The sequence below is a fragment of the Chaetodon trifascialis genome, chromosome 11, assembly GCF_039877785.1.
Source record: "Chaetodon trifascialis isolate fChaTrf1 chromosome 11, fChaTrf1.hap1, whole genome shotgun sequence".
In the NCBI taxonomy this organism is placed as follows: Eukaryota; Metazoa; Chordata; class Actinopteri; order Chaetodontiformes; family Chaetodontidae; genus Chaetodon; species Chaetodon trifascialis.
In genome coordinates this window covers 2,887,691-2,907,660 of record NC_092066.1, presented here as the reverse complement: position 1 = coordinate 2,907,660, position 19,970 = coordinate 2,887,691, and the positions used below count along the sequence as shown (strand labels likewise).

General features: G+C 46.6%; 1 protein-coding gene across 4 annotated transcripts in view; it reads right to left on the bottom strand.

Moving 5' to 3' along the window:
• Positions 1–19,970, bottom strand: part of LOC139338533 (rho GTPase-activating protein 12-like) — a 49,753-nt gene that overhangs the window by 1,750 nt on the left and 28,033 nt on the right. Inside the window, exons 3-17 of one of the 4 annotated variants that reach the window (XM_070973655.1) lie at positions 9,848–10,111; positions 8,090–8,296; positions 7,515–7,595; positions 6,690–6,818; positions 5,775–5,849; positions 4,982–5,043; positions 4,495–4,576; positions 3,748–3,849; positions 3,359–3,457; positions 2,657–2,759; positions 2,198–2,317; positions 1,529–1,627; positions 1,261–1,338; positions 1,006–1,140; positions 209–314 (exon numbers count right to left, since the gene is read on the bottom strand). In XM_070973655.1, coding sequence (XP_070829756.1) covers positions 209–314; positions 1,006–1,140; positions 1,261–1,338; positions 1,529–1,627; positions 2,198–2,317; positions 2,657–2,759; positions 3,359–3,457; positions 3,748–3,849; positions 4,495–4,576; positions 4,982–5,043; positions 5,775–5,849; positions 6,690–6,818; positions 7,515–7,595; positions 8,090–8,296; positions 9,848–10,111 — 1,742 coding nt within the window. The remainder of the gene's footprint in view (positions 1–208; positions 315–1,005; positions 1,141–1,260; positions 1,339–1,528; positions 1,628–2,197; positions 2,318–2,656; positions 2,760–3,358; positions 3,458–3,747; positions 3,850–4,494; positions 4,577–4,981; positions 5,044–5,774; positions 5,850–6,689; positions 6,819–7,514; positions 7,596–8,089; positions 8,297–9,847; positions 10,112–19,970) is intronic. The other 3 variants (XM_070973656.1, XM_070973657.1, XM_070973658.1) reach the window with 3 other exon arrangements.

Here is a 19,970-nt window from a genome sequence, read left to right as displayed (position 1 = left end):
TTCTAAATATGTCATTTTGATCAACAGAGATGAGGTTTTATGAGTTTAATCAATACCTATAGAGCAGCTTAAACAGAAAAATCAACCATCAGATGAATCTGTCAGCAGCTGCAGCCTTCACTCTCTGCCTCTGATACATAAATCAAAAGTTTAAGCTGAGTTCTGAGGAGGAGGAGGAGAAATCGATGAAAAGCAGTGTTTGTCTCACTTCCTGAGGTGTTTGAAGAGAGCCTGCATGGTGTCGTGGTTCGGCTTCGGCAGCTGTCTGACCAGGTCTTTGATGGCCTGAACTCGATGCTTGTAGTCTGGAATCTCTGCAGAACAGGAAACACAACACACATCAAAGTGTGAGGGAACAATCTGAGCCATCGCAGATCGAGCTGCTTCTCCTCTCACAGCTCATGAAACTCACTACAGTTCAGAGATGCAGCGCTGGGTAACGTGTACCCTGATGCTGGAGATTTATGGGGTGGCTGTACGCTGTCACTGCGTGAGTTACTGGTACTTCATCAGCTGGTAAGTGGTTTTCTAACTGGGCTTTGAGGTTCTTAGTGGTCCATGCAAGTTTCCATGAGGTTTCCAAACAGAGTAAGTCAATTTTAATTCCCAACAGGGCTACATCACATCTCCCAGAATTCAGTTTAGAGGTCCAGAGGGTACGATGTAGTGGTATCTAACGGATTTCTACCAGCTAAGGACCCCTCGCCTCACCCTCCCCTTGAGATGGCTGCTAAATACTTTAAAGGTGCTCTTTAGACTCAGTGTTTGGTTTGTCCGTTCTGGGCTACTGTAGAAACACGGTGGCTCAGTGGAAGAGGACCTGGGCTCTGTGTAGATATAAAGAGCTCATTCTAAAGCAACGAAAACACAACAGTTCTTAGCTGGAAATTCAGTAAAATGATCGTTTGCTTTTGAAGCGAAGAATCTGACAACGTGCGCCGACGCTACGCTGACTTCAGACTGAGTCAAAGCGTGTGCTGCGGTCCAGCGGCGTGTAGCACGTACTGATGCTGCTGACGAAGTCGTGGAACAGAGCGTAGGTGAAGAGAGGCTCCGGCAGCTCCCTGAAGTACATCTTCAAGGCTCCAGTGGTCACGTGGATGTCCTCCCACTTCCCGTCCACCAGGTTCACCTTCTCATCTGGACACACACAGTCAGAGCGCTGTCAGCTGACGCTTTAAGCAGCTCGCGTCACCACAAGAAGCTTTTTTCACGTTATTCTCCGTTTTCTCCCAAACTACAAAGAGAACAGTAACTCACCGTGATTGACAGCAAAGCGTAGTTTCTGTATGACGGCCAGGTTCCCGCTAACTCTGTACAGGCCGTCTACACACAGACCTGCAGGGGATCATGGGAGGAAAAAGTCGACATCACTTCAGCGTCTGCAAATTATCCCTGTGGTTTGTTTTTGTTTGCTTTGGACACCCAGAGGACTCAGCCATGCCTGGTCTGACTCAGCCTGTTATCAGGGCCATCAGAGGAACCTACAGCCCCTCCAGGTCTGACAGAGTGACTCATGTGAACCCACCGTTGTTCTCCACGTGGTCGATGCACATCTTAACGAAGCTCGGCACGGTGCTGCTCTCCCTGTGACACAGGCTGGACAGACTGCAGCCGAACACCTGATCTGAGGACGCAGGAAGACAGAAGGAGACCACATTCACAAACAGTCCAAAGTCTGTGCCTTATCGACATGCCGATCTTTACAGCGGCGCCTCACTGCTTTCTGCTGGAGACGAATCAAAGGTTTCTCTCTGCAGGCTTCGCCCTGTCGATCACAACTTCAACAAATCTGCAGAATGACTAGAAATAAAAAACTATGCCCAGTTAATTCTTACAGACCTTTCCTGATTCCTGTGGCTCAGTGGAGGACACGTTAAATAAAAATGGGACATCATCATGGTCGGAGCAAATGGATTTATGGGAAGAAAGTTGATTCAAATGTAAAATGAAAAAGGAATAAAATGACGGTTAACAGTCGGTCTAGCTTCCTGTGGTTAGAGATAAAAAACCTCTGTGTTACAGACCACAACACTTCCTTCTATACTCCATTCAGTTAACCCAGCAGTAAAATGAACATGACGTTTATTGATCTCGCCTAATAATCGATCAAACTCTTTGACCTTTGCTGAATTCAGGATCTTTTTCACCAACACGAGGAAAGCTGGCGTGTCCAGGTGGACGTGGGCTCTCGTACCTTTGATGTATCCCTTGTCCCTGACGGACTGCAGGGTCGGCCGGCGGGTCAGGAACTTCTTCAGCTTGTGTCTGGTCTTCTTGTTGTCGGAGCCGTCCATGCTGGCGGAGGTCTTCATGGCTGCGGAGGAACGTTGGGACAGGATCGTGATGTCCACCACCCGTCTGAACACACTGATCGCCATGACGGCCGCGGGCTGTTTACAGGGAGCTGAACTGATAGGCAGCTGTTTTATAGAGCGAGCGCTGAGCCAAACTTTAACTCACGCTTTCGCTTTCTGTTCATTGTTGTTTTATGACTTTTGATGATTTATTAACAGTTTCACCCAAATGTTTATGTGCTACGTTAAATGCTGCCATCGTGGTTTGTGTTCACACATGTGTTTAACAGCATCACAGCACACGCACACACACACACACACACACACACACACACACACACACACACACACACACATACCTCTGCCTTTCTTTGAGTCTCTGTGCTCTTTCTCCTTGTCATGCTTCTCCACACCTGGTGAGTCCGGCAGGTCCTCTTCAATGGCCTCATCGGACTCCCAGGCCTGAGACACACACACACGCACGCACGCACGCACGCACACACACACACACACAGAAATAAGACCTTGGTTATAAAAACCTCTGCCTGCTGCACCTTTGGACTCTCAATGCAGGAAAACAACAAACTTGATCTGCTGATTACAACCTGAGTCAACCTGAAAACAAACAAACAGCTTACACGGTTGTTTTTCTAACCATTCTGTTTGAGAAAGCTTTTCACATTTTCAATTTGAAACTGTGAATTTATAACGTTTACTCTCAGCATTCTTGAGAAAGCATCGATTCAACGTCTGATATCCCCTTTATGTTACCCTGTTAAAACCACATACTAGTAGGGAAGACTGCATTCAGCGCACTGCTGTTTGTCCTCTCAGTGGACAAAATGAGCAGCTGCTCTTCAGCTGGACATCAGCTGACTTCTGACTTTAAATACAGGCTGTATGTACTTTCAGCAGCAGTGAACAAGCTGACAGTCTCGAGTTAAATCAATAAATCTGTCTGAATTCAGAAAATGTAGAGGCTTTCATGGCGGCTGGGTCTGGTTTTAGTGGCTTCAATCTGGCCATGTGTTTCTGGACTGGGTGAAGGTGTCGGTCCTCACGTGGGTGCTGATGGTGTCCTGCAGCGCTCGGTACCATTCGTTGATGAGGGCGTCGTTTTCTGACTGGATCAGCAGTTCTGTGCCCTGCCGAGTCTTCACCTGAACCAGGACAGACACAGAGAATCAATTCCAATCAACCACAGCGGAAACAGCCTTTAACGTTTGTTTTCTCACGTCTGTCCATTCATCAAGTCAAACACTTCAGAGCGACAGCAGCCATGAGTCAGTTTTACATGATTACTGCTAAAATATGGCAGTTTTGCTTCTGAAGGCAGAAGCTTCTTTGATATTTAGTGTTACTACAGCTGAGTTTGGACTCTTCACACTGATTATATAAAAACACAAACGTAGATTCAAAACAAGGAGGAGATCGAGGAGCCACGTCCCACCTCTATGACGTGTTTCTTGCTGGACTTGTCCTTGGAAGCCCACTCCGCCGAGCCGCCCCTCAGATCCACTGTGAACTCAGGTTTGGACTGACCGCCTCCAAACTGAGCAGAGAGGGGACACGAATCAAAGGAGGCCTGTCCATGGACGTCCTCAGCGCTCAACCACGCAACAGTTTGTGCAGATGAAGAGAAATATGCTACTTTGTGGATTCACCTTTCTGATCACCCATCTCCAAGAAAACAGCTCTGATTAAACCTAATGCTTCATGAACTCCGTCCTGCTTTTTTGAGGCAAACACATCACCTGACCGCCTGTAACGTCCAATCAATGCGTCCATTTAAAGTCCAGTCAGGCCACAGAGTGAAAGCATCTAACAGTTCATCACACAGAGACATTGTCCCTGATTCTAGGCCCATGCCAGCGACTAATAACACAGAGAGGGGCTGGGGTCAGAGCATGGCAGAGGGGAGGGAGGTGGCATGCAGAGGGGAGGGAGGGAGGGAGGCACACAAAGGAAGGGGGGGGGGGGGGGGGGGGGTGAAGACAAGGAGGATGGGGGGGAGGGGGGTGAATCCAAAGGTAAAGAGATGGAGAAGGAAACATGTAGAAGAGAGAAGCACGCAGCACAACACAGAGACGACAGACTGCTCTCCCTCTAATCACTGAGCGCTCTGCCGTCTAGACTCGACCTCCCAGCGTCGACATGAAACAAGCTGCTTTTTCAGGAAAAGGTTACCGTCACTCACCCAGCTAGTCCCGCCTCCTTGGCCTTTGGCAAATAGCAGCGTGGATCCTTGGAGCACGGTCCAGGAGGAAGTCCAGTTCTTCCTGCAACAGATCGTTCAGAAACACTTTAAGTGATGAAAGTAAACCTTTTCAGCTAACTGTTCAGCTTTCGGGCCGAGCGTCATGTAGGAGGTAAACGAAGTGTTTACATTCACACAAAAACCACACTGTGTGTTTGACACTGAACAAATATGTTGAATGTATTTATTTCTTCATAAAATTTCTTGAATAATTTACAACCTTTATTGTTTGTCGATGTTTACTGTATTGCACTTCTTCTTTGCCTTTGTTGGTGCATGTTTACACTTCAGAAAACTGTTGTCAGTAAACAAAGTTTGTTTACAAATGGCTGCATTGTGTTCTCCTTTACGTTTTGGACAGCGTCCCGCGTGTTGTGGAATCAGGGTTGTGTAACGTCAGCGATGGTCGAGCTTTGGTGCTACTCACCGTACTTTCTTTCCGTGTTCAGTGATCTTCGTCACGTTCAGAACGCCGCACTTCTCAGATGGCTGCAGGGGAGGAAGCATTGGGACACACTTTAAAGAGGCAGGTTACACACACACACACACACACACACACACACACACACACACACACACACACACACACACACACACACACACACACATCATTTAAAGATGATTAACAACCACAGCAGAGGGACAGGAGAGAAAGCTGCTCAACGTTGTGTCACCCAGCTGTCACAAACCACAACCACCACAAAAAACGCTGCCACCAGAACAAATCACCGCTTTCAGCCTGCAGGAAAAACAGACCGCCATCATGATTCCCACTCCAGAGAGGCAGGTGACAAAACACCAGGAAGTGACATCAGGTGGAAGTAAGAACAAAGATTAAACCACAGATTCCTGGCAAAGCGACCTGCGCAGCATTTAGCCAGAGATCTTAGTTTCAGGGTTTGAAAGGCAGACAATCAACACACCCAGAAAAAAAAACAAGTGTTTATCCAAACGTTTCCCGGCGACAGAAAGCTCCTGTAGGAGTTTAACATTTCCTCAGACGTGTTACCCATCAGCTCATTAACAGGGATTCTACACAGGCTGAATGTGCTCTCCTGCTCCAGCATTACAGATGTTTACTGGCACACAACACCTCTCAGTCTGCTTCCTGATTTTCTCCACCTGTGTAGAAACCCTGCAATGAGCTGCGACACGTGACAACCAGCCAGGGACCAGGTCAGACCCCTGCAGGACAGAGGCTCGCGGGCGGAGGTACTAACAGAGGTGGGGGGCTTGGGAGATGAAGAGCAGGAGTCAGAGTCGGGGGAGGGGGGCTTTGGGCCCAGAGGAGCGTCCTAGTGAGGAGACAGGGATGAAGAACAAACCGTCACATCTGACAACAACTGACAACAAAAGGTTTGATGAGAGAACAATGAGAGGACAAAGACAGATGAGAGTGTGAAGGCGATCAGCTGTGAGATCAGAACGAGTGTCCAATACCTGTGTGACGTTCAGGAGGCCCGAGCAGATCAGGAATTAGACGTGGAGGCAGGTATTTATCACAACGCTCATGCTACGACTACAAACTACTTCATCGTCATCGCTTTTGAAAAATCATTTCTGGATCATTGTGGCAAAACACTCAAATCCAAAAGTTCATGATTGATTCAACAGCCAATCAGAAGGCTCAATCAGCTCAGAGAAAGAGGCACACACAGGTGGATCTGACATGGAGGGGGTGTAATTATCACTCCTGATGTGTGATTTGGAACATGCAAGCTGATTGTCTGCTTGGATTAGGGGTCGAGGCACTGATTGGTCGGTCCGACAGGCTACTGACTTGGTGTTTGTACGGGTGGAGGCGGGCAGAGCCTGCGCGGAAGCGTCTGGTTTTTAACAGCCGCTGCAAAGCAACCAGTCTACAACTGAAACTCTGGACTCGTGTAGCACATCTTACCAGTGAACGCATCACACAAGAGCTCCATCGAGAACACACTCACTCTGTACGGCAGGCTTTTAAATGCACACACAGCTAAAATACATTAAACACAACTGACAGGTGGTGAAGAAATGGATTTCAAAATTCACTTTTCTGTGGAAATTTTCACTGGAGATTTTTTTAGCTAGTTGTGAAATGAAGTATTTAGCAGTGGTGCGAGTGATGAGTGCGTGGTTTGCAGATTTGGCTGTCAGACCTTGTCGTTGGGGTCTTGGACGTAGGCGCTGTGTCTCCACTTGGTCAGGATGATGGGCTCCACGTGTTTCCTGTCCAGACTGCGGCTCTTTGGAGCGTCGCCAGGCAGCTGGTGAGGGGAGAGGGTGTACTGTAGGGAGGGAACACGCCGTCATACACTTTAAATGTCGCCTAACGAACAACAAGCATTTATTTAACACAGTTAACACAATGTGGGCATTCATCTTATAAGTCATAATCACAAAGTGGGGCTGAAACAAAGCACAAGCATGAATGGAGTCAGAGCAAACAGGCCACTTTTAAAGGTGTGTTCTGAGGATTTACAGAATCAATATTGTGAATGTCTTGGATTGAATTCTAGAGACGGAGGCACAGCGGCTGAATGCTCTGGACGCCATGCAGTCAAGCAGGCAGATGGTGGAGATGAATAGCAGAAGAGGATCGAGGACGACAAGAGGGCGTGTAAATATGAAGGAGTCGGCAAAGATTCAAAGGACCAGGGTCATGAAGGGCCTTACAGGTGAGAAGCAGACAGTATTTAACAGAGAGCCAGTGAAGCTACTGAAGAACCAGGCGAGGTGATGTATGGAGGCAGTTCTGGTAAAGATACTGACAGCCGCATTCTGGATCACCTGACTGGGTTTAGCTGCTTCATGCTGCTGTCATGGCTGCGTGTGCCGTACTGAACTGTCGCTTTGTTACTGAAATGTTTTTGGTTTGTTTGTTACATCCAGTCACATCTCATTATTTTGGGGAAAACAGGTTCACATTTTAGTGCCACTCGAGGCGCCCAGTACAGCATCAACTTTGAGCTGCAGAGTCTTACCTTTGGCAGCTCCCACTCTGACCTTGAACCGTCTGCGCTGTAGTAATACGGTCTGCCCTGCTCGTCGATGTGTTTCAACCACTGGTGGCGCACACACGGACAGACAGGACAAACAAGACTCATCAGTGCGACTCCTGACATCACTCAGTTATTCCTGCAATAACATCACTCCACTGACCAGCAGACAAACTTCACTTTCAGTGTTTTCATCATGTGAAAAGTTGTAAATAGATCATAACCTTGTGGTTACTGTATTGTCATTAAAGTACCAACATCACACTGTCATTTCACATGAATGGTTATTACGTCACTTTTCTGTAAAGCATATAATAAATCTATTCTTTTTAAGGGGCAAATAGCTTTGAGTGCCTTCAGAGGAAACTCTCTGATATTTTCATCCTTCCAGCTGTGGAAATCACTCTCATGCTGTGGTGCCAAATCAGTGCAGAGGACACATTTGAGTCAGGCGTTAAAGAGGGAAATCTACCACAAATCAACCCCAAATCCTCTCCCACATGCATTCCCAGGAACCACCACAGTAAAGAGACAGCAGATCAGCCCCGTGCAGCCGGTACCTTCTCATTAGTATAGTCGCTGACGTACAGCGTGTGGCCGTGCTCGTCCATCTCCTCCGACCAACCACGCGGCGGCGAACCGTACTGACTGTCTGACTGGCTAGAGTAGGTACTGAGGCAGGTGTCCTCCGATGACAGAGGCTGCAGTCGACCAATGGAGAGCGAGAGGAAGGGAAGGAAAGACGGCGAGAGCGAGAGAGGAGTGGTCTACCATTAGTGTAAAGAGGGGGAAGAGAGAGAGAAGAGAGGGCGTCTTTCACCATGGAGTTACAGAGGAGGAAAGACAGTCATGCACCCAGAACCAATAAATCATCAGAATCGATCCATCACCACTTTAATGCAGCACAGACAACCAGAAGACCAATCAGAGGGCTCAAAATCACTCCTGTTCATGCTTTGGAGGCTGCAGCAGTGACACAGAGCAGATGAAGTGACTGCTGTTTGCCTGTAGGTGGCAGTGTGGTACAGTCAGTTCATGAAGGGAAGCTGACTCAAAATCAGAGATGACTCCCTAATGAATCAGGCTAATCTGTTATGTCACAACGCATGTGTGTGTGTGTGTGTGTGTGTGTGTGTGTGTGTGTGTGTGTGTGTGTGTGTGTGTGTGTGTGTGTGTGTGGATGATAAAAATGCGTAGTCACTCACTGTTCATCACATGAATCAAAACTGTAATCATTTCCACAACGTGTTTTATAATCGCAGAGTTTCAAGAACAAGCCATTCTGGTGAGGGTGTGTAATCAAAGAAAACACACACACACTTCCATTTTCTCTGAGATGTTTCTCGTCTGACGGTTTAAATCTCCCCAAACAATCTGTCAGCGCTCAAAGAGCAATTCTGCAGACGCCTCACTTGTCAGCTCGGACATCGCTGTTAATCACCAGGCGCGCACAATATGTAAATCACTGGCACGGCGTATCTGTTATCTGTTTAATATCCGTCTCTGGCTCGCGATGCTTTCACACTGACTCAGTGTATATAGGAGAGTGTGTGAGTCCTTGTAATTATATGCTTGTGAGAACCAGTTTTGAGTCTAAACTGACAATATTCCTGCTGTTCACTGGTTTCACTTAAAGGTAATACTGTCAATTAGATTCTGAATAAGCTAATCTAAGATTAAGGGTTGACTTTAGAGCAAAGGTTAAGCCAATATATAATCTGTCAGAAGAGCTGTTCACAAAGCATTGTTCTAATGTTAGAAACAGTCTCAGGTGTTCAGACAGGTGAGGAAATCTGCGTCACCCAACTTAAATGGCACTTGTTGTCATGTTTGAAATGACAGAGGACCAAGCCCTCCGTCAGGTCTCTCCTCCACGTTTATCAGGTTCCCACGACCTCCGCTAACAGTGCTAACACCTGAGCTGCTTAGTGTTTGCATTCGTGGAGGTGCTGAAGAAGCAGCTTGATCCACAGGACTCTCCATACAGCACCGTATGAAAACCACTCCGGCTCAGCTGGTGAAGAAATGTGGCTTCCTGTGTGCTACCTGCAAACACGATGTTTTTATCTCTGTAGCTTTCCTTTTTATCTCTCCTACCAACACCTGCCTGCAACATTAAAACCCGCCGACCTCTCAGCTTGAGCATCCTAACTCCCTGTGAGGGAGGGGATCTCACGACCTCTCTCAGTGCGAGAATGATGTATAAACCAGGCATTTAGGAGTCTGCGCTGTCACTGGACGTTCTTCATCACGACAGATGTAAAGTACTGTGTGTACGTATGTGTGTGTTTCTTCGACCCTCCGTACTCCATCTGTACCTCAGAGCTCTCTCCTGTGCTGTGGCGCTCTGATCTGGAGCTGTTGGTGTCTTTGGCTCGGGGCGGCTTCCAGGTCCTCTCCTGGGTGGAGCGGTTGTAGTAGAAGTGCCTGCCGTTCTGGTCCTTGTAGGTCTCCCAGTCACCCAGAACATGGAGGGGGGAGCCGGAGGGGAATGGGGGCAGGTGGGTCTGGCTGATCTTCAGTTCCTGGAGGTTGGTGTAGACGGGGGACTCGGAGCAGCCCTGGCCTGACGAAGATACCGTCTGATGGGGAGAAAGTAAGAGAGACACGGAGCTGTGAGTCATGGCTGAGTGTATTCAAGTCTGTTATATAACCAGGGAAAAGTTCCTCGACAGCCAGTGATGATACAGTGATGTCAAAAATTCACAGCTTCATCAGCTCCACCTATAAGCTGGCCGACACTTTCATCCAAAACGGCTTAAAACCCCCTCTGAGCATACCTCACCCCCACCCTCTGAGCACACCTCACCCCCACCCTCTGTGCACACCTCACCCCCACCCTCTGTGCACACCTCACCCCCACCCTCTGTGCACACCTCACCCCCACCCTCTGAGCACACCTCACCCCCACATTGTCACTGCCATGTTCATACTGAGCTGCACGCAGAGTCAATCATCAGTATTTGTGCTGAGCGGCATTTAAGCATAAAGGAAACGGCTGAAACGTCAAACAGCTGTAGTTCAAGCTGACATAGCAATTGTTGGCAATAAAGGAGCTGAATGAAGTCAGAGGAGGAGGAGGAGGAGGAGGAGGAGGAGGAGGAGGAGGAGGAGGACAGGGGAAGGAAGTGGTGTGTTATATAACTGAGTGGCGGGAAGCCATGTCAGGTAGAAATAAGGAAGTAAAACTGACAGCCAGGATGCATCCTGAACGCTGCGACCACAGAAAACTGAATGAAAACAGCTCGAGGTGACGCCTTCAAATCACAGAGATACAGTATTCATTGCATTTACTATAGAAGACAAGAAAAATCTGGCTGGAACCATTAAATGTTCAAGGTTTTTTTCCTTGAAAAATTCATTGAAACGATGAATGTATTATCAACACAGCAGCCAATGAACTGTCTGCAGAATGACTGACTGGCAGAACTAAACAAAACCTTTCACAACGGTGGCTTCAGTGTACACTGACAGCAAACCTCCATCACTTCTTAACTGACAGACTCTGTGTCTGATTTGGGAACAAAAAGCTTCATGTTGCTCCTTGAATCCTGGACTTCTGAGACTAGATTCTGAATAAAAAGAGTATCTGCAGACAGTACTGAGCACTGAGACTGATACAGGCTGACCTGTGAAGATCCTGAGGAAAAACATCAATTACTTCTCAGGTCCTGTTTCAGTGTTGACAACGGCGTGTCAAAGCAGGTCGCTTGGCAGAGCAAAACACACTGCAGAAATGTTCCTGTTAGGCAGGAGGGGAAACCTGAACAACCACAAACCAAATGTTTTTATGCAGTTAAGATGGGAGAGTCTACTGAGCATGCAGCCGCCTCTTTGGCAGGCAACCCAACAGTTTGTTCACCAAGCTGCTGAATATGATTTACAACACAAATGACACTGGAACAAACAAGTTAACTCCTGTATCCAGTGGAACTAAAGCATGTCCACCGCTGGAGTCCAGCCTGCATGCTGCCTCTAATGACAGAGCATCCTTCTTCAAAAGCCCTGATGCACGACTGATCCAGTCAATGGGCTGCTTGTCATGATTATTTCATGCTGGACTCACAAAGAAGCTGCCTGGCTGCAGAGCGACAGGGCAGAGAGAGTCATAAATAATGCCAGTGCCCCAAGGCCTCCCGACACTGGCCCTGTGATGTTTTTATTGCACGGGGATCAATAGGGATGAAATATGCAGGAGCCGAGCAAACAGCTGGAGGTACCCGCGAGAGTCGAATATTCAGTGGACCAGAAGAAGCCTGAACTGTTCAATACAACATCGCAGCAGCACAAAACAAAGGTGGACTGCATGCGTTACACATAATGAATTACGTAACTCACTGAAGTTTCTTCTACCTGTTTTTGGTCACCGGTCGAAAAGCCCAGACAAAACAGGGAAACTTACTTTACTAAGTTCTGCCAGCGAGCCACCGAGCAAAGCAAGAGACTTTCAAAATAAAAGACTGCATTTACCAGAAACGCACTGTGAAGCTAAATCCGCAAAACTACACTGTGAAGCACGCTGCAGCTCAGAAGTTAAATTAGAAGAGTTAAAAACATGTGAAATATTACCTCTGACCAACTAGAGAAGACATCATCCTCTTCATGCACTGAGACTGCTCGAAAAAAACTTCTCCTCAAACGGATCATTGCCATCGTCTCTGCTTAATGTTTGGAGTTTGAATGGCTGCGTGCAGTGATGAATGGTGACACTGTGCTGTGGTCTTCCTGTATGTTACTGAGTGAACATGTGATTTAGAGCATGGATCTGTCAAAGGGGAAGTCCTGGAAGTCAATCTGCCGTTAAACAGCCAGTAAGTTAGTCTCCCACTTCAGTGTGAGCCACAAAACCACATTTTCCCCCCAAAGCTGCTCTGAGAGCTCAACAAACCTTCCACAAAGATGTTTAAGAGGTGGGTTTTCCCCGCAGAGTCCAGGAGAGCCACGCAGGAACACATTTAACCTGTTTACCTGGTGGCATATGTGACTTCCTAAAAAGCCCATTCACGACTCAAGAAGATCTGTTTTCAGTATTTACTCTCGGCTGCTCACATGTAACGTTGGGCAATCTGCTCCCTTTCAGCTGATAAACGTCCTTCATTCAAGGGAGGAGACACTGAGGATGATACAGAAGGAAGGCTGAAGAAGGGTCTGAAGTACAGACACAGCTGGGTGCAACTCAAAAGGAGAATAGTGTGGCAGATTTTATAAGCCACGAGGTTGTGAAACCCCCTCAGTTTAAGGTTCAGCTACAGCCTGAACATAAAACCCACTGTAACTGCAGCTAGGGGCTCCAGTGACAGCAGCAATATGGGCAATGTCAAATAACAGCACACATTATGTAACTGCCAGGCCAGCTTGTTAAAGATGCAGAGGGCGACTCTTGACTCCATTATGGAGGCGGTATATTCCTGAGCAGCTGGTGCTGGACATCTGGTGCGAACAGACTGACCACATAATCAATACTGAGCTCTAAAGCCAGTGAACCACAGTGGGACATTAAGAGGCTGACCTCTTACATGGAGGGAGCTTCGAAAGCACACTGCGCTTCAGGACGGGTTGCCAGGTGTACAAGTGTTATCGTGTACTGGAGAGCTGCAGAGTGGCAGGACGTGCTTCTGGGTTTCCAAAGTAAAAGTCTTGATTGCTTTATCTGCATAGCTAATGTTGGATGTTGGGCAGTTGGGTAGAGATGAAACTCCCTGAGCAACTGAGTTAAAGGCGCCAAGGAATCAAATACAACTTTCAAGGAGCGTTTTGGTGAATTTTTGCAATCATTAAGCTTAAAATTACGCTGGTAGGCTGCTAATGTTGAGTTCACATGTGACTGCTGATCGTAGAACTCGAGCAGTTTAAGGGTGAAGACTGGGGAGGGACGGAGAGGGACGCTGCCGGCCCCAGAAAGCAGAAAAATAATCGACTGGTCCAGTGTTCTTCAGCGGAGATGAACCACATCAGAGGCAGAGATGAGAGAAAAGGGAAAGACTGAGGACTCTGCTGCAGGCACTGCTGCATCACAGCTAATATTAGAAGGAAATGGCTGCAGATGCTTTGGCAACACATCATTTATATTTAGACTAGTTTGGTGTGAGATTCAGAACGCTGTGTTCATTTCAAGCTGCTGTCCTGATCCACATAGAGTTCACTCTGAAACTGCCGGGCTGTGTTTTTAAAAGCCTGCACCAGGTGGAGTCTGCTGGGTCCTTTCAGGGTTTGTTTCAGTTGTGGTTTCAGTGAATCTTTCAGTGGTTTTGGATCATTTGGTTCAACTTCTCATCTTCAGATTGCTTATTTTGTTTATTATTTTTAACGAGGCGGCTGATTTCAGTGCTGTCCTGAAAACAGTATTTCAGGTCCTGCGATCAAAGCCTTACTTAAGTTATAGCTGTATATTATTATTATTATTATTATTATTATTATTATTATTATTATTATTATTATTATTATTATTATTATTATTATTATTATTATTAATATTAATATTGTTGTTGTTCCACAGCCAACATGTTTAAGCTGTCTTCTTCAGCTGACACCAAACCAATGACTCCTAATCCAAACCCTCTGAAAGTGGACTACAACAGCAGAAATGCCCAGAGGTGCAGGCGTCAGCGCCCTTCAGGTGGCAGCCTGGCAACAAAGTGTGTTCAGTCTCAAAGGGGATGGGCCAGAGGAGCAGAGGGAGGAGCAGGAGGCGGGGCTCCACGCGCTCGCCTCCTCTCTCCTCCCCTTTTCCGTGTGACACACATGAACCTGCTCTGCTGCATGCCGCAGGGAGCTGGCCCATGAAAACACACAACACACACACTCGTGAACACACATACACACAGCCCAGCACTTTGGTGTCAACCCACGAGCGCGCACACACGCACGAACACAAAAACAGGAGGGAGCGGACCTCTTTTCTACGTCCTGCTTCAGTTTTCAGCTTCGTTGCAGAGCTTTACTCGTTCACCGTCACACTGTGGTACCGAGGGGCTGCCAGATGACATACATTGCACAACATGAGTAGGAAATGTTTTGTAATGCTTTCCTCTTTAGCAACACCTCCGATGAATCTGACAGAGGCAGATATTCAGACTGTTTCCTTCAGCCACTTTTTCATCCATTTTGGATCTGGATTCCCACAGAGTAAAGCATTGTACGACTCATAGCTATCATGATTTTAGCATGATGGACAACAACAACAACCACAGCAAATAGCTGTTTGGGTAAAATGTAATTTTGATTTAAATGTTAATTAAAATGTTAATTTAGTCCAACCTTTCAAACTGTAACAAATGTGCATTTAATGTTTACTTTTAACATTTCTAACTTTTGTCTGAGCTGTTAAAATCTAGCTACAAACACAGATTTGATGCCTTGTTCCTGCTCATTTGTGTATTTATTTAGTTACTGTCATGTCATTTCTATATCAGATACAGTTTGGGACAGAAGTAGTTACTTGTATTCTACTGCTGGGTGCTACGTGCTGGATGTGGGACAAATGACCAGTGAAACCAGCCAGGAGGTGTGACGGAGCCTGACCGAAACAGGAAGAGAGGAGCTGTGTTCATGGAAAATGTCCAGCCTGTATTTCCAGATGAGATTACATCACAGATACCATAACACATTCAAAACGCCTTGGAGGTTCTCCAACTTTCTAGCAGCATGAATGCTGAGTTGATTCGTCTGTTTCCCACCTGTACTTTACATCGCTGATATAAGTCTGTCTTCATTTTGTCCATTTTTCCCCAGTAAATATCTACACTGTGAGAGGAAGCTCTGAGTACGAGAGAGAGGGAAAGGTGAAAAATAAATATTCAGACCGTGAAAACCCTGAAGCTTTGAGAACATGACAGCCTGGTGTCTCTTTCACTGTGGTCGTCTGAGGTAATCTGACCAAATCTGACTAAAACCTAGCTACGGACAAACACGCTGCAAGTCAACACAGAGAGGCCTCCAAACACTGGCACCACCCAAAGCAATTATGCAATGCTAGAGCAACAACAGGAGAGAGGAGCAGCCAGTGCGACGCAGGGTAAACTCTGCAGCAGCCTGAGGAGAGTCTGACCTCCGAGAGGTCTGATGAAGCTCAGAGCTGGAGTCAGGAAGCCGGCAGGCTGCTCTGGAGCGTCATCCACATTTAAAACCATCAGTCACACACATTACACAACATCCATTCATTCACGCACTCCTTCACAGCACAGACAATGTGGCGCTGATCTCCAACTTCAATCAATTTTTAATTCAGAAAGTCTCTGAATTTCAGCTCAGTTAAATTGGATTAAAGTGGACATTAGATAAATATCAATTTGAACAGTAAACAGCTATCATCTATGTTAACAGTTTGAACTACAATAAGCATTTAGCACACGTTGTAATAATGTGATTTCCAGAAAACATGCATGTCACTCAACATGCAGCTGCAGGTGCAACACATGAGAACAGCTGAATTAATATCTCAGCAAACGGAGCACACGTCGTTTTCTGACAGCTTACTGCTAATAAGCCATTATTGAAGTTAATGGTCAGTTTATTTCCTGGCAGGACAGAAAATATATTTAATCAACTCCTTGTTTCAGGACTAATTTGATTAGCAGCGCTTCTGCTGCTCAAATGGACCAAAGCCGACATTATCAGTCCCACCGAATCTCCTGTGGTTGACTCTATGTTCGGGTAGCTGATCCTCAGAGACTGACTGGTGGTGCAGCTCCATCACGTTTAGCCTCTTTGTGATATTTCGTCTGGACATTTTGGAAAGGAAGGAAATGTTCTTTGTGGGTCTGCACAGTTAGAGATCAGAGAGAAGTGATGTACACGATCCCGCCTGAGTGCAGCGTCACTGAAGTCTGTCAGAGAAGTCTGCTGGTCCACAGAGGGATCCTGGTCTTCTTCTGAATCTAACTCTCATCTACCCCGAGCAACAAGTGAGCCAAAAGTCAGAAACACCAGGAGGGAGGGGGAGTAAGGAAGACAGCGAGGCAGGACGGAGACAGAGAAGCTGCTTGAAGACGATCCGTCTGCTGTCGCATCATTTGGACATATTAACAGAACATCTGACCAGAGAACAGCATTTCATAGATCCACTCTTACAACAGGGCAACAGTGTGGAGCTCCGTGTTTGTACAGCCCTGCTTCAAAAACACAGGTAGTGGTGGGAGAGGCGTGTTGTTTCAGGTCCCACTGAGACAATCCAGGAAGCACAGTTGAAATAATAAAGAAATAAGCTTGAAGGTTTGTCAAATGTCAAAATACTGCACAGCAAGGCTGCAGGGATAAACTGGTTTCATGCTGTCCTGTGGTATGAAGACCGACAGCTAGCATACCGTGTACGTTTGCTCATCTACGGTTAAATCCAACTGTGTTTGTGTATTGTGTACATGTATTTCAAGTGATATCAGGTTTGAAATTATAATAAAGAAAGCAAAACAAAACCCTGATGTTTTCATTCCTTTAAGGCTCATTTTAACTGATAATAATAAAAGTAATCGTACGCTGGGATATTTACTGAGACTGTTATCGGACCGTGAAAATCTCACACCCATGCAATCCTCCTGCACACTGGTTCACATTATTATGAGGAAGGACTTACCTGGATTTACCTGGAAAACTGGCACAGCTGCAGTTATTTTAGCTTTCATTGTGACAGGGAGGTAAACATGAAAAATGTTTACCTGCAGTTTGCAGAGAATATGTGCTTGTACCTGTCTGACTGGCCCGAGCATCCTCTCCCCAGCTGAAGCTGCAGATCTGAGCCAGGACAAACCAGAGCTCCCAGCACGGGAACTCATTCAAATGAATGAGGGGGGCTGCTTTTTTCACGCAGGGCTAAAGCTGCTCTGATGCCCCTAAAATAAACACTGGAACAAAGTGAAAGAAAAGAAGAGTTTCTTCCTCTTCTGTGACGTCAAAGCCATACATCACATCTTCGACAGCGTTTGATTGTGTGTTGGGGCTGAATACAGTTGACTGAGGAGTGCGTGACTAAATCTACAAAAGGACACAAGCAGAGTACATAAAGTAAGAGGTGATGAGTGTTGGCGCTGCCCACATGTAGGAGGAAATGAACTTTTCCACGTGTTTTTTTTTTTAAGATTGCGTATGACCACATGCTCGAGTGTCTGGAGCAGCAGCTGTCTGGATGCTGCTCTGCCCTCTCCACAGGGGACCAGGGCTAGTCTCTGCAGGCCGGGCCATGACGCCTGAACCCACGGTCACCCTTTCTGAATGGGAGGAAAAAAAATCAAATTCTGCAGCAAGAAGCTGGGTTTTTCAGAGCGCTTCCAGACACTTTTAGCCACAGAGATTTAAACCAAGTGAGCAGGTACAGGTTCAGTGCTGCTCAGCGACACATTTTCCCTCTCTAGGCTAGAAGCTTTTCCCGAAGTGATACACGCTTTTTCAATAAACACTAAAAATGGCCGTGAAACACTCTCAAAGTTAAATATATGACCAGTGCTGTGGTGGCGTTTTTCCGTAGAGAAGGACCAGCCTGAGGGAACGCAGGCAGCGAGGCAGCTGACGGCCTCGACTCAATGATTAATCCTCTAAGTCCATCTACCTGACATGGTCGCGGCTAATGATGCTAATTCTGCTGCACGGTGGCTGGCTGCAGGCTGGGGGGGTCCATTAAGGACAGCTGGCATGTGTGTGTATAAATATATATATATATATGGATATGGACCTGTGTGTGTGTGTGTGTGTGTGTGTGCGTGCAGGTGATTATGTAAGAGGGTAGCGGGGGGACAGGTGCGGTCACTGCTCAGGACACATCATGCAATGGGATGTGACGCTGTGTGGAGCTTTCTCCTCTGATTGGGGCTCTGCGGAGGATTTAATGTTATCCTCTAATGCAGACACAGTTATAAAAAAGCTACGGAGCAAATTGCTCATTAAAATGGCTTTTTTTTTCCAAAGCTAAGACCAGGAAAAGTTCTCAAAAGCCCAAAATAGAAGACAGAAATCCTTCAGTACGAGTAAAAACAATGCAATGGCTGAAATTAGAGATAAGGTTTTCACTTGAACAACAGAAAAGCCTCAGACTCAGAGATTAGCTTATCTGCTGCTTTTGCTTGAATGAAATGGCCGACCATGACACAACAGGCTTTCAGACAGCATCTAAATCGCCACTGATGGACGTTTGCATCTTGATGCCTGCATGGCAATCCGGCTCTGCTGAACCAACACAGCTGAGGAGGATTAGGATGTGAAGCAGAGATATGGAGACCCTCCTCCTCAGTTAATGCCAGGCTCGGTCTCAGCATCGTTCTGGAGACCTGAGTGCCGGCTATCTAAATCTGTTCATCCTGTTTCAAACCACGCATGTTAAATAAAGTGCTTTATGACGATCCTCAGCAGAAACACCCAATTCTGTCTTGGGATGGTGCAGCTCAGCACACACTGGTTTTCAGCAGAGCGCTGCCTCACGTTCATGAAGTTAAACTCTCTCTGAAGACGCTGTTTTCTACTGTTCACTGCTGAGAAACCTCAACAGAGCTGCTGGGTGGTCAAATGCGTTTCAGGAGGGAGCAGTCTTTATTTACTTTGCACCAACATTTGTCCCAGATGGCCTGGAGATTTCAACCGGTGACCTTCTGATCACAAACCTCACTAATGTGCAGCTGCTCTCCAGAGTGTGACAGTGAGGCGGGAAGCTGACCTCCAAAAGCAAAAGAGCTGTAACTGTGTGAGCAGAGAAAGTGGAAAAAAGACATTTATCTGCTGCTCTGACAAATGAATTGTTGGTACAAAGGGAAGCAATTATGGGTAGAATCTGAAGATTAATCTGTTGAGAGATCATTGACAAGATCTGAAAGAAGAAGAAAAAACAGCAATGCTAAACAAGCATTTTCTTCAGGCTTTTCTCAAATATTTACTTTTATGTGAAATACTGAAGAGTTTTACTTTGTCAGACCTTGAAGAAATATCTAAATTAAACTGGCAAGGTGAATGTAACGCTCGGGTTAGCTGCTCAAAGCTAAGGACATATACAACCTGTTATGAGGGGTTTGAGAAGCCTCACAGGGTCTGAGCCTCTTCTCTGGAAAACTCTGACCTCTCCAGGTGAAACAATTATCCTTACAGTCGCATGTTATGTTCAACAGGCAGAAATAAATCTGAGGCCGTTTAAATGCCCTAATATGCTTGATCAGTCCAGCCTGGTAGCGTCTGCACACCTCAGCTGACATCAGGGCCTTTGAAAGCAGAAAGTCTTTCATTTGTTGTCAGATGCTGTTTAACTCTGTGCGCCTAATTTGATGAAGCAAACCTCTGATTTCATTTGAAAGTGACGAGGCAGATGGCTGCATCTGTGAGTGCGTGACTGTGTGAGCCTGTTGTAATCCCTCTGTGGCAGACAGGCCACATTCAGTTCATTCCCACATTAGACAAGACAAGCCGGACACGGCCTGGACGCCGCTGGAGTCGACTAAAGCGCCACTTTCCAATCAAACGCTGATTTCTGCT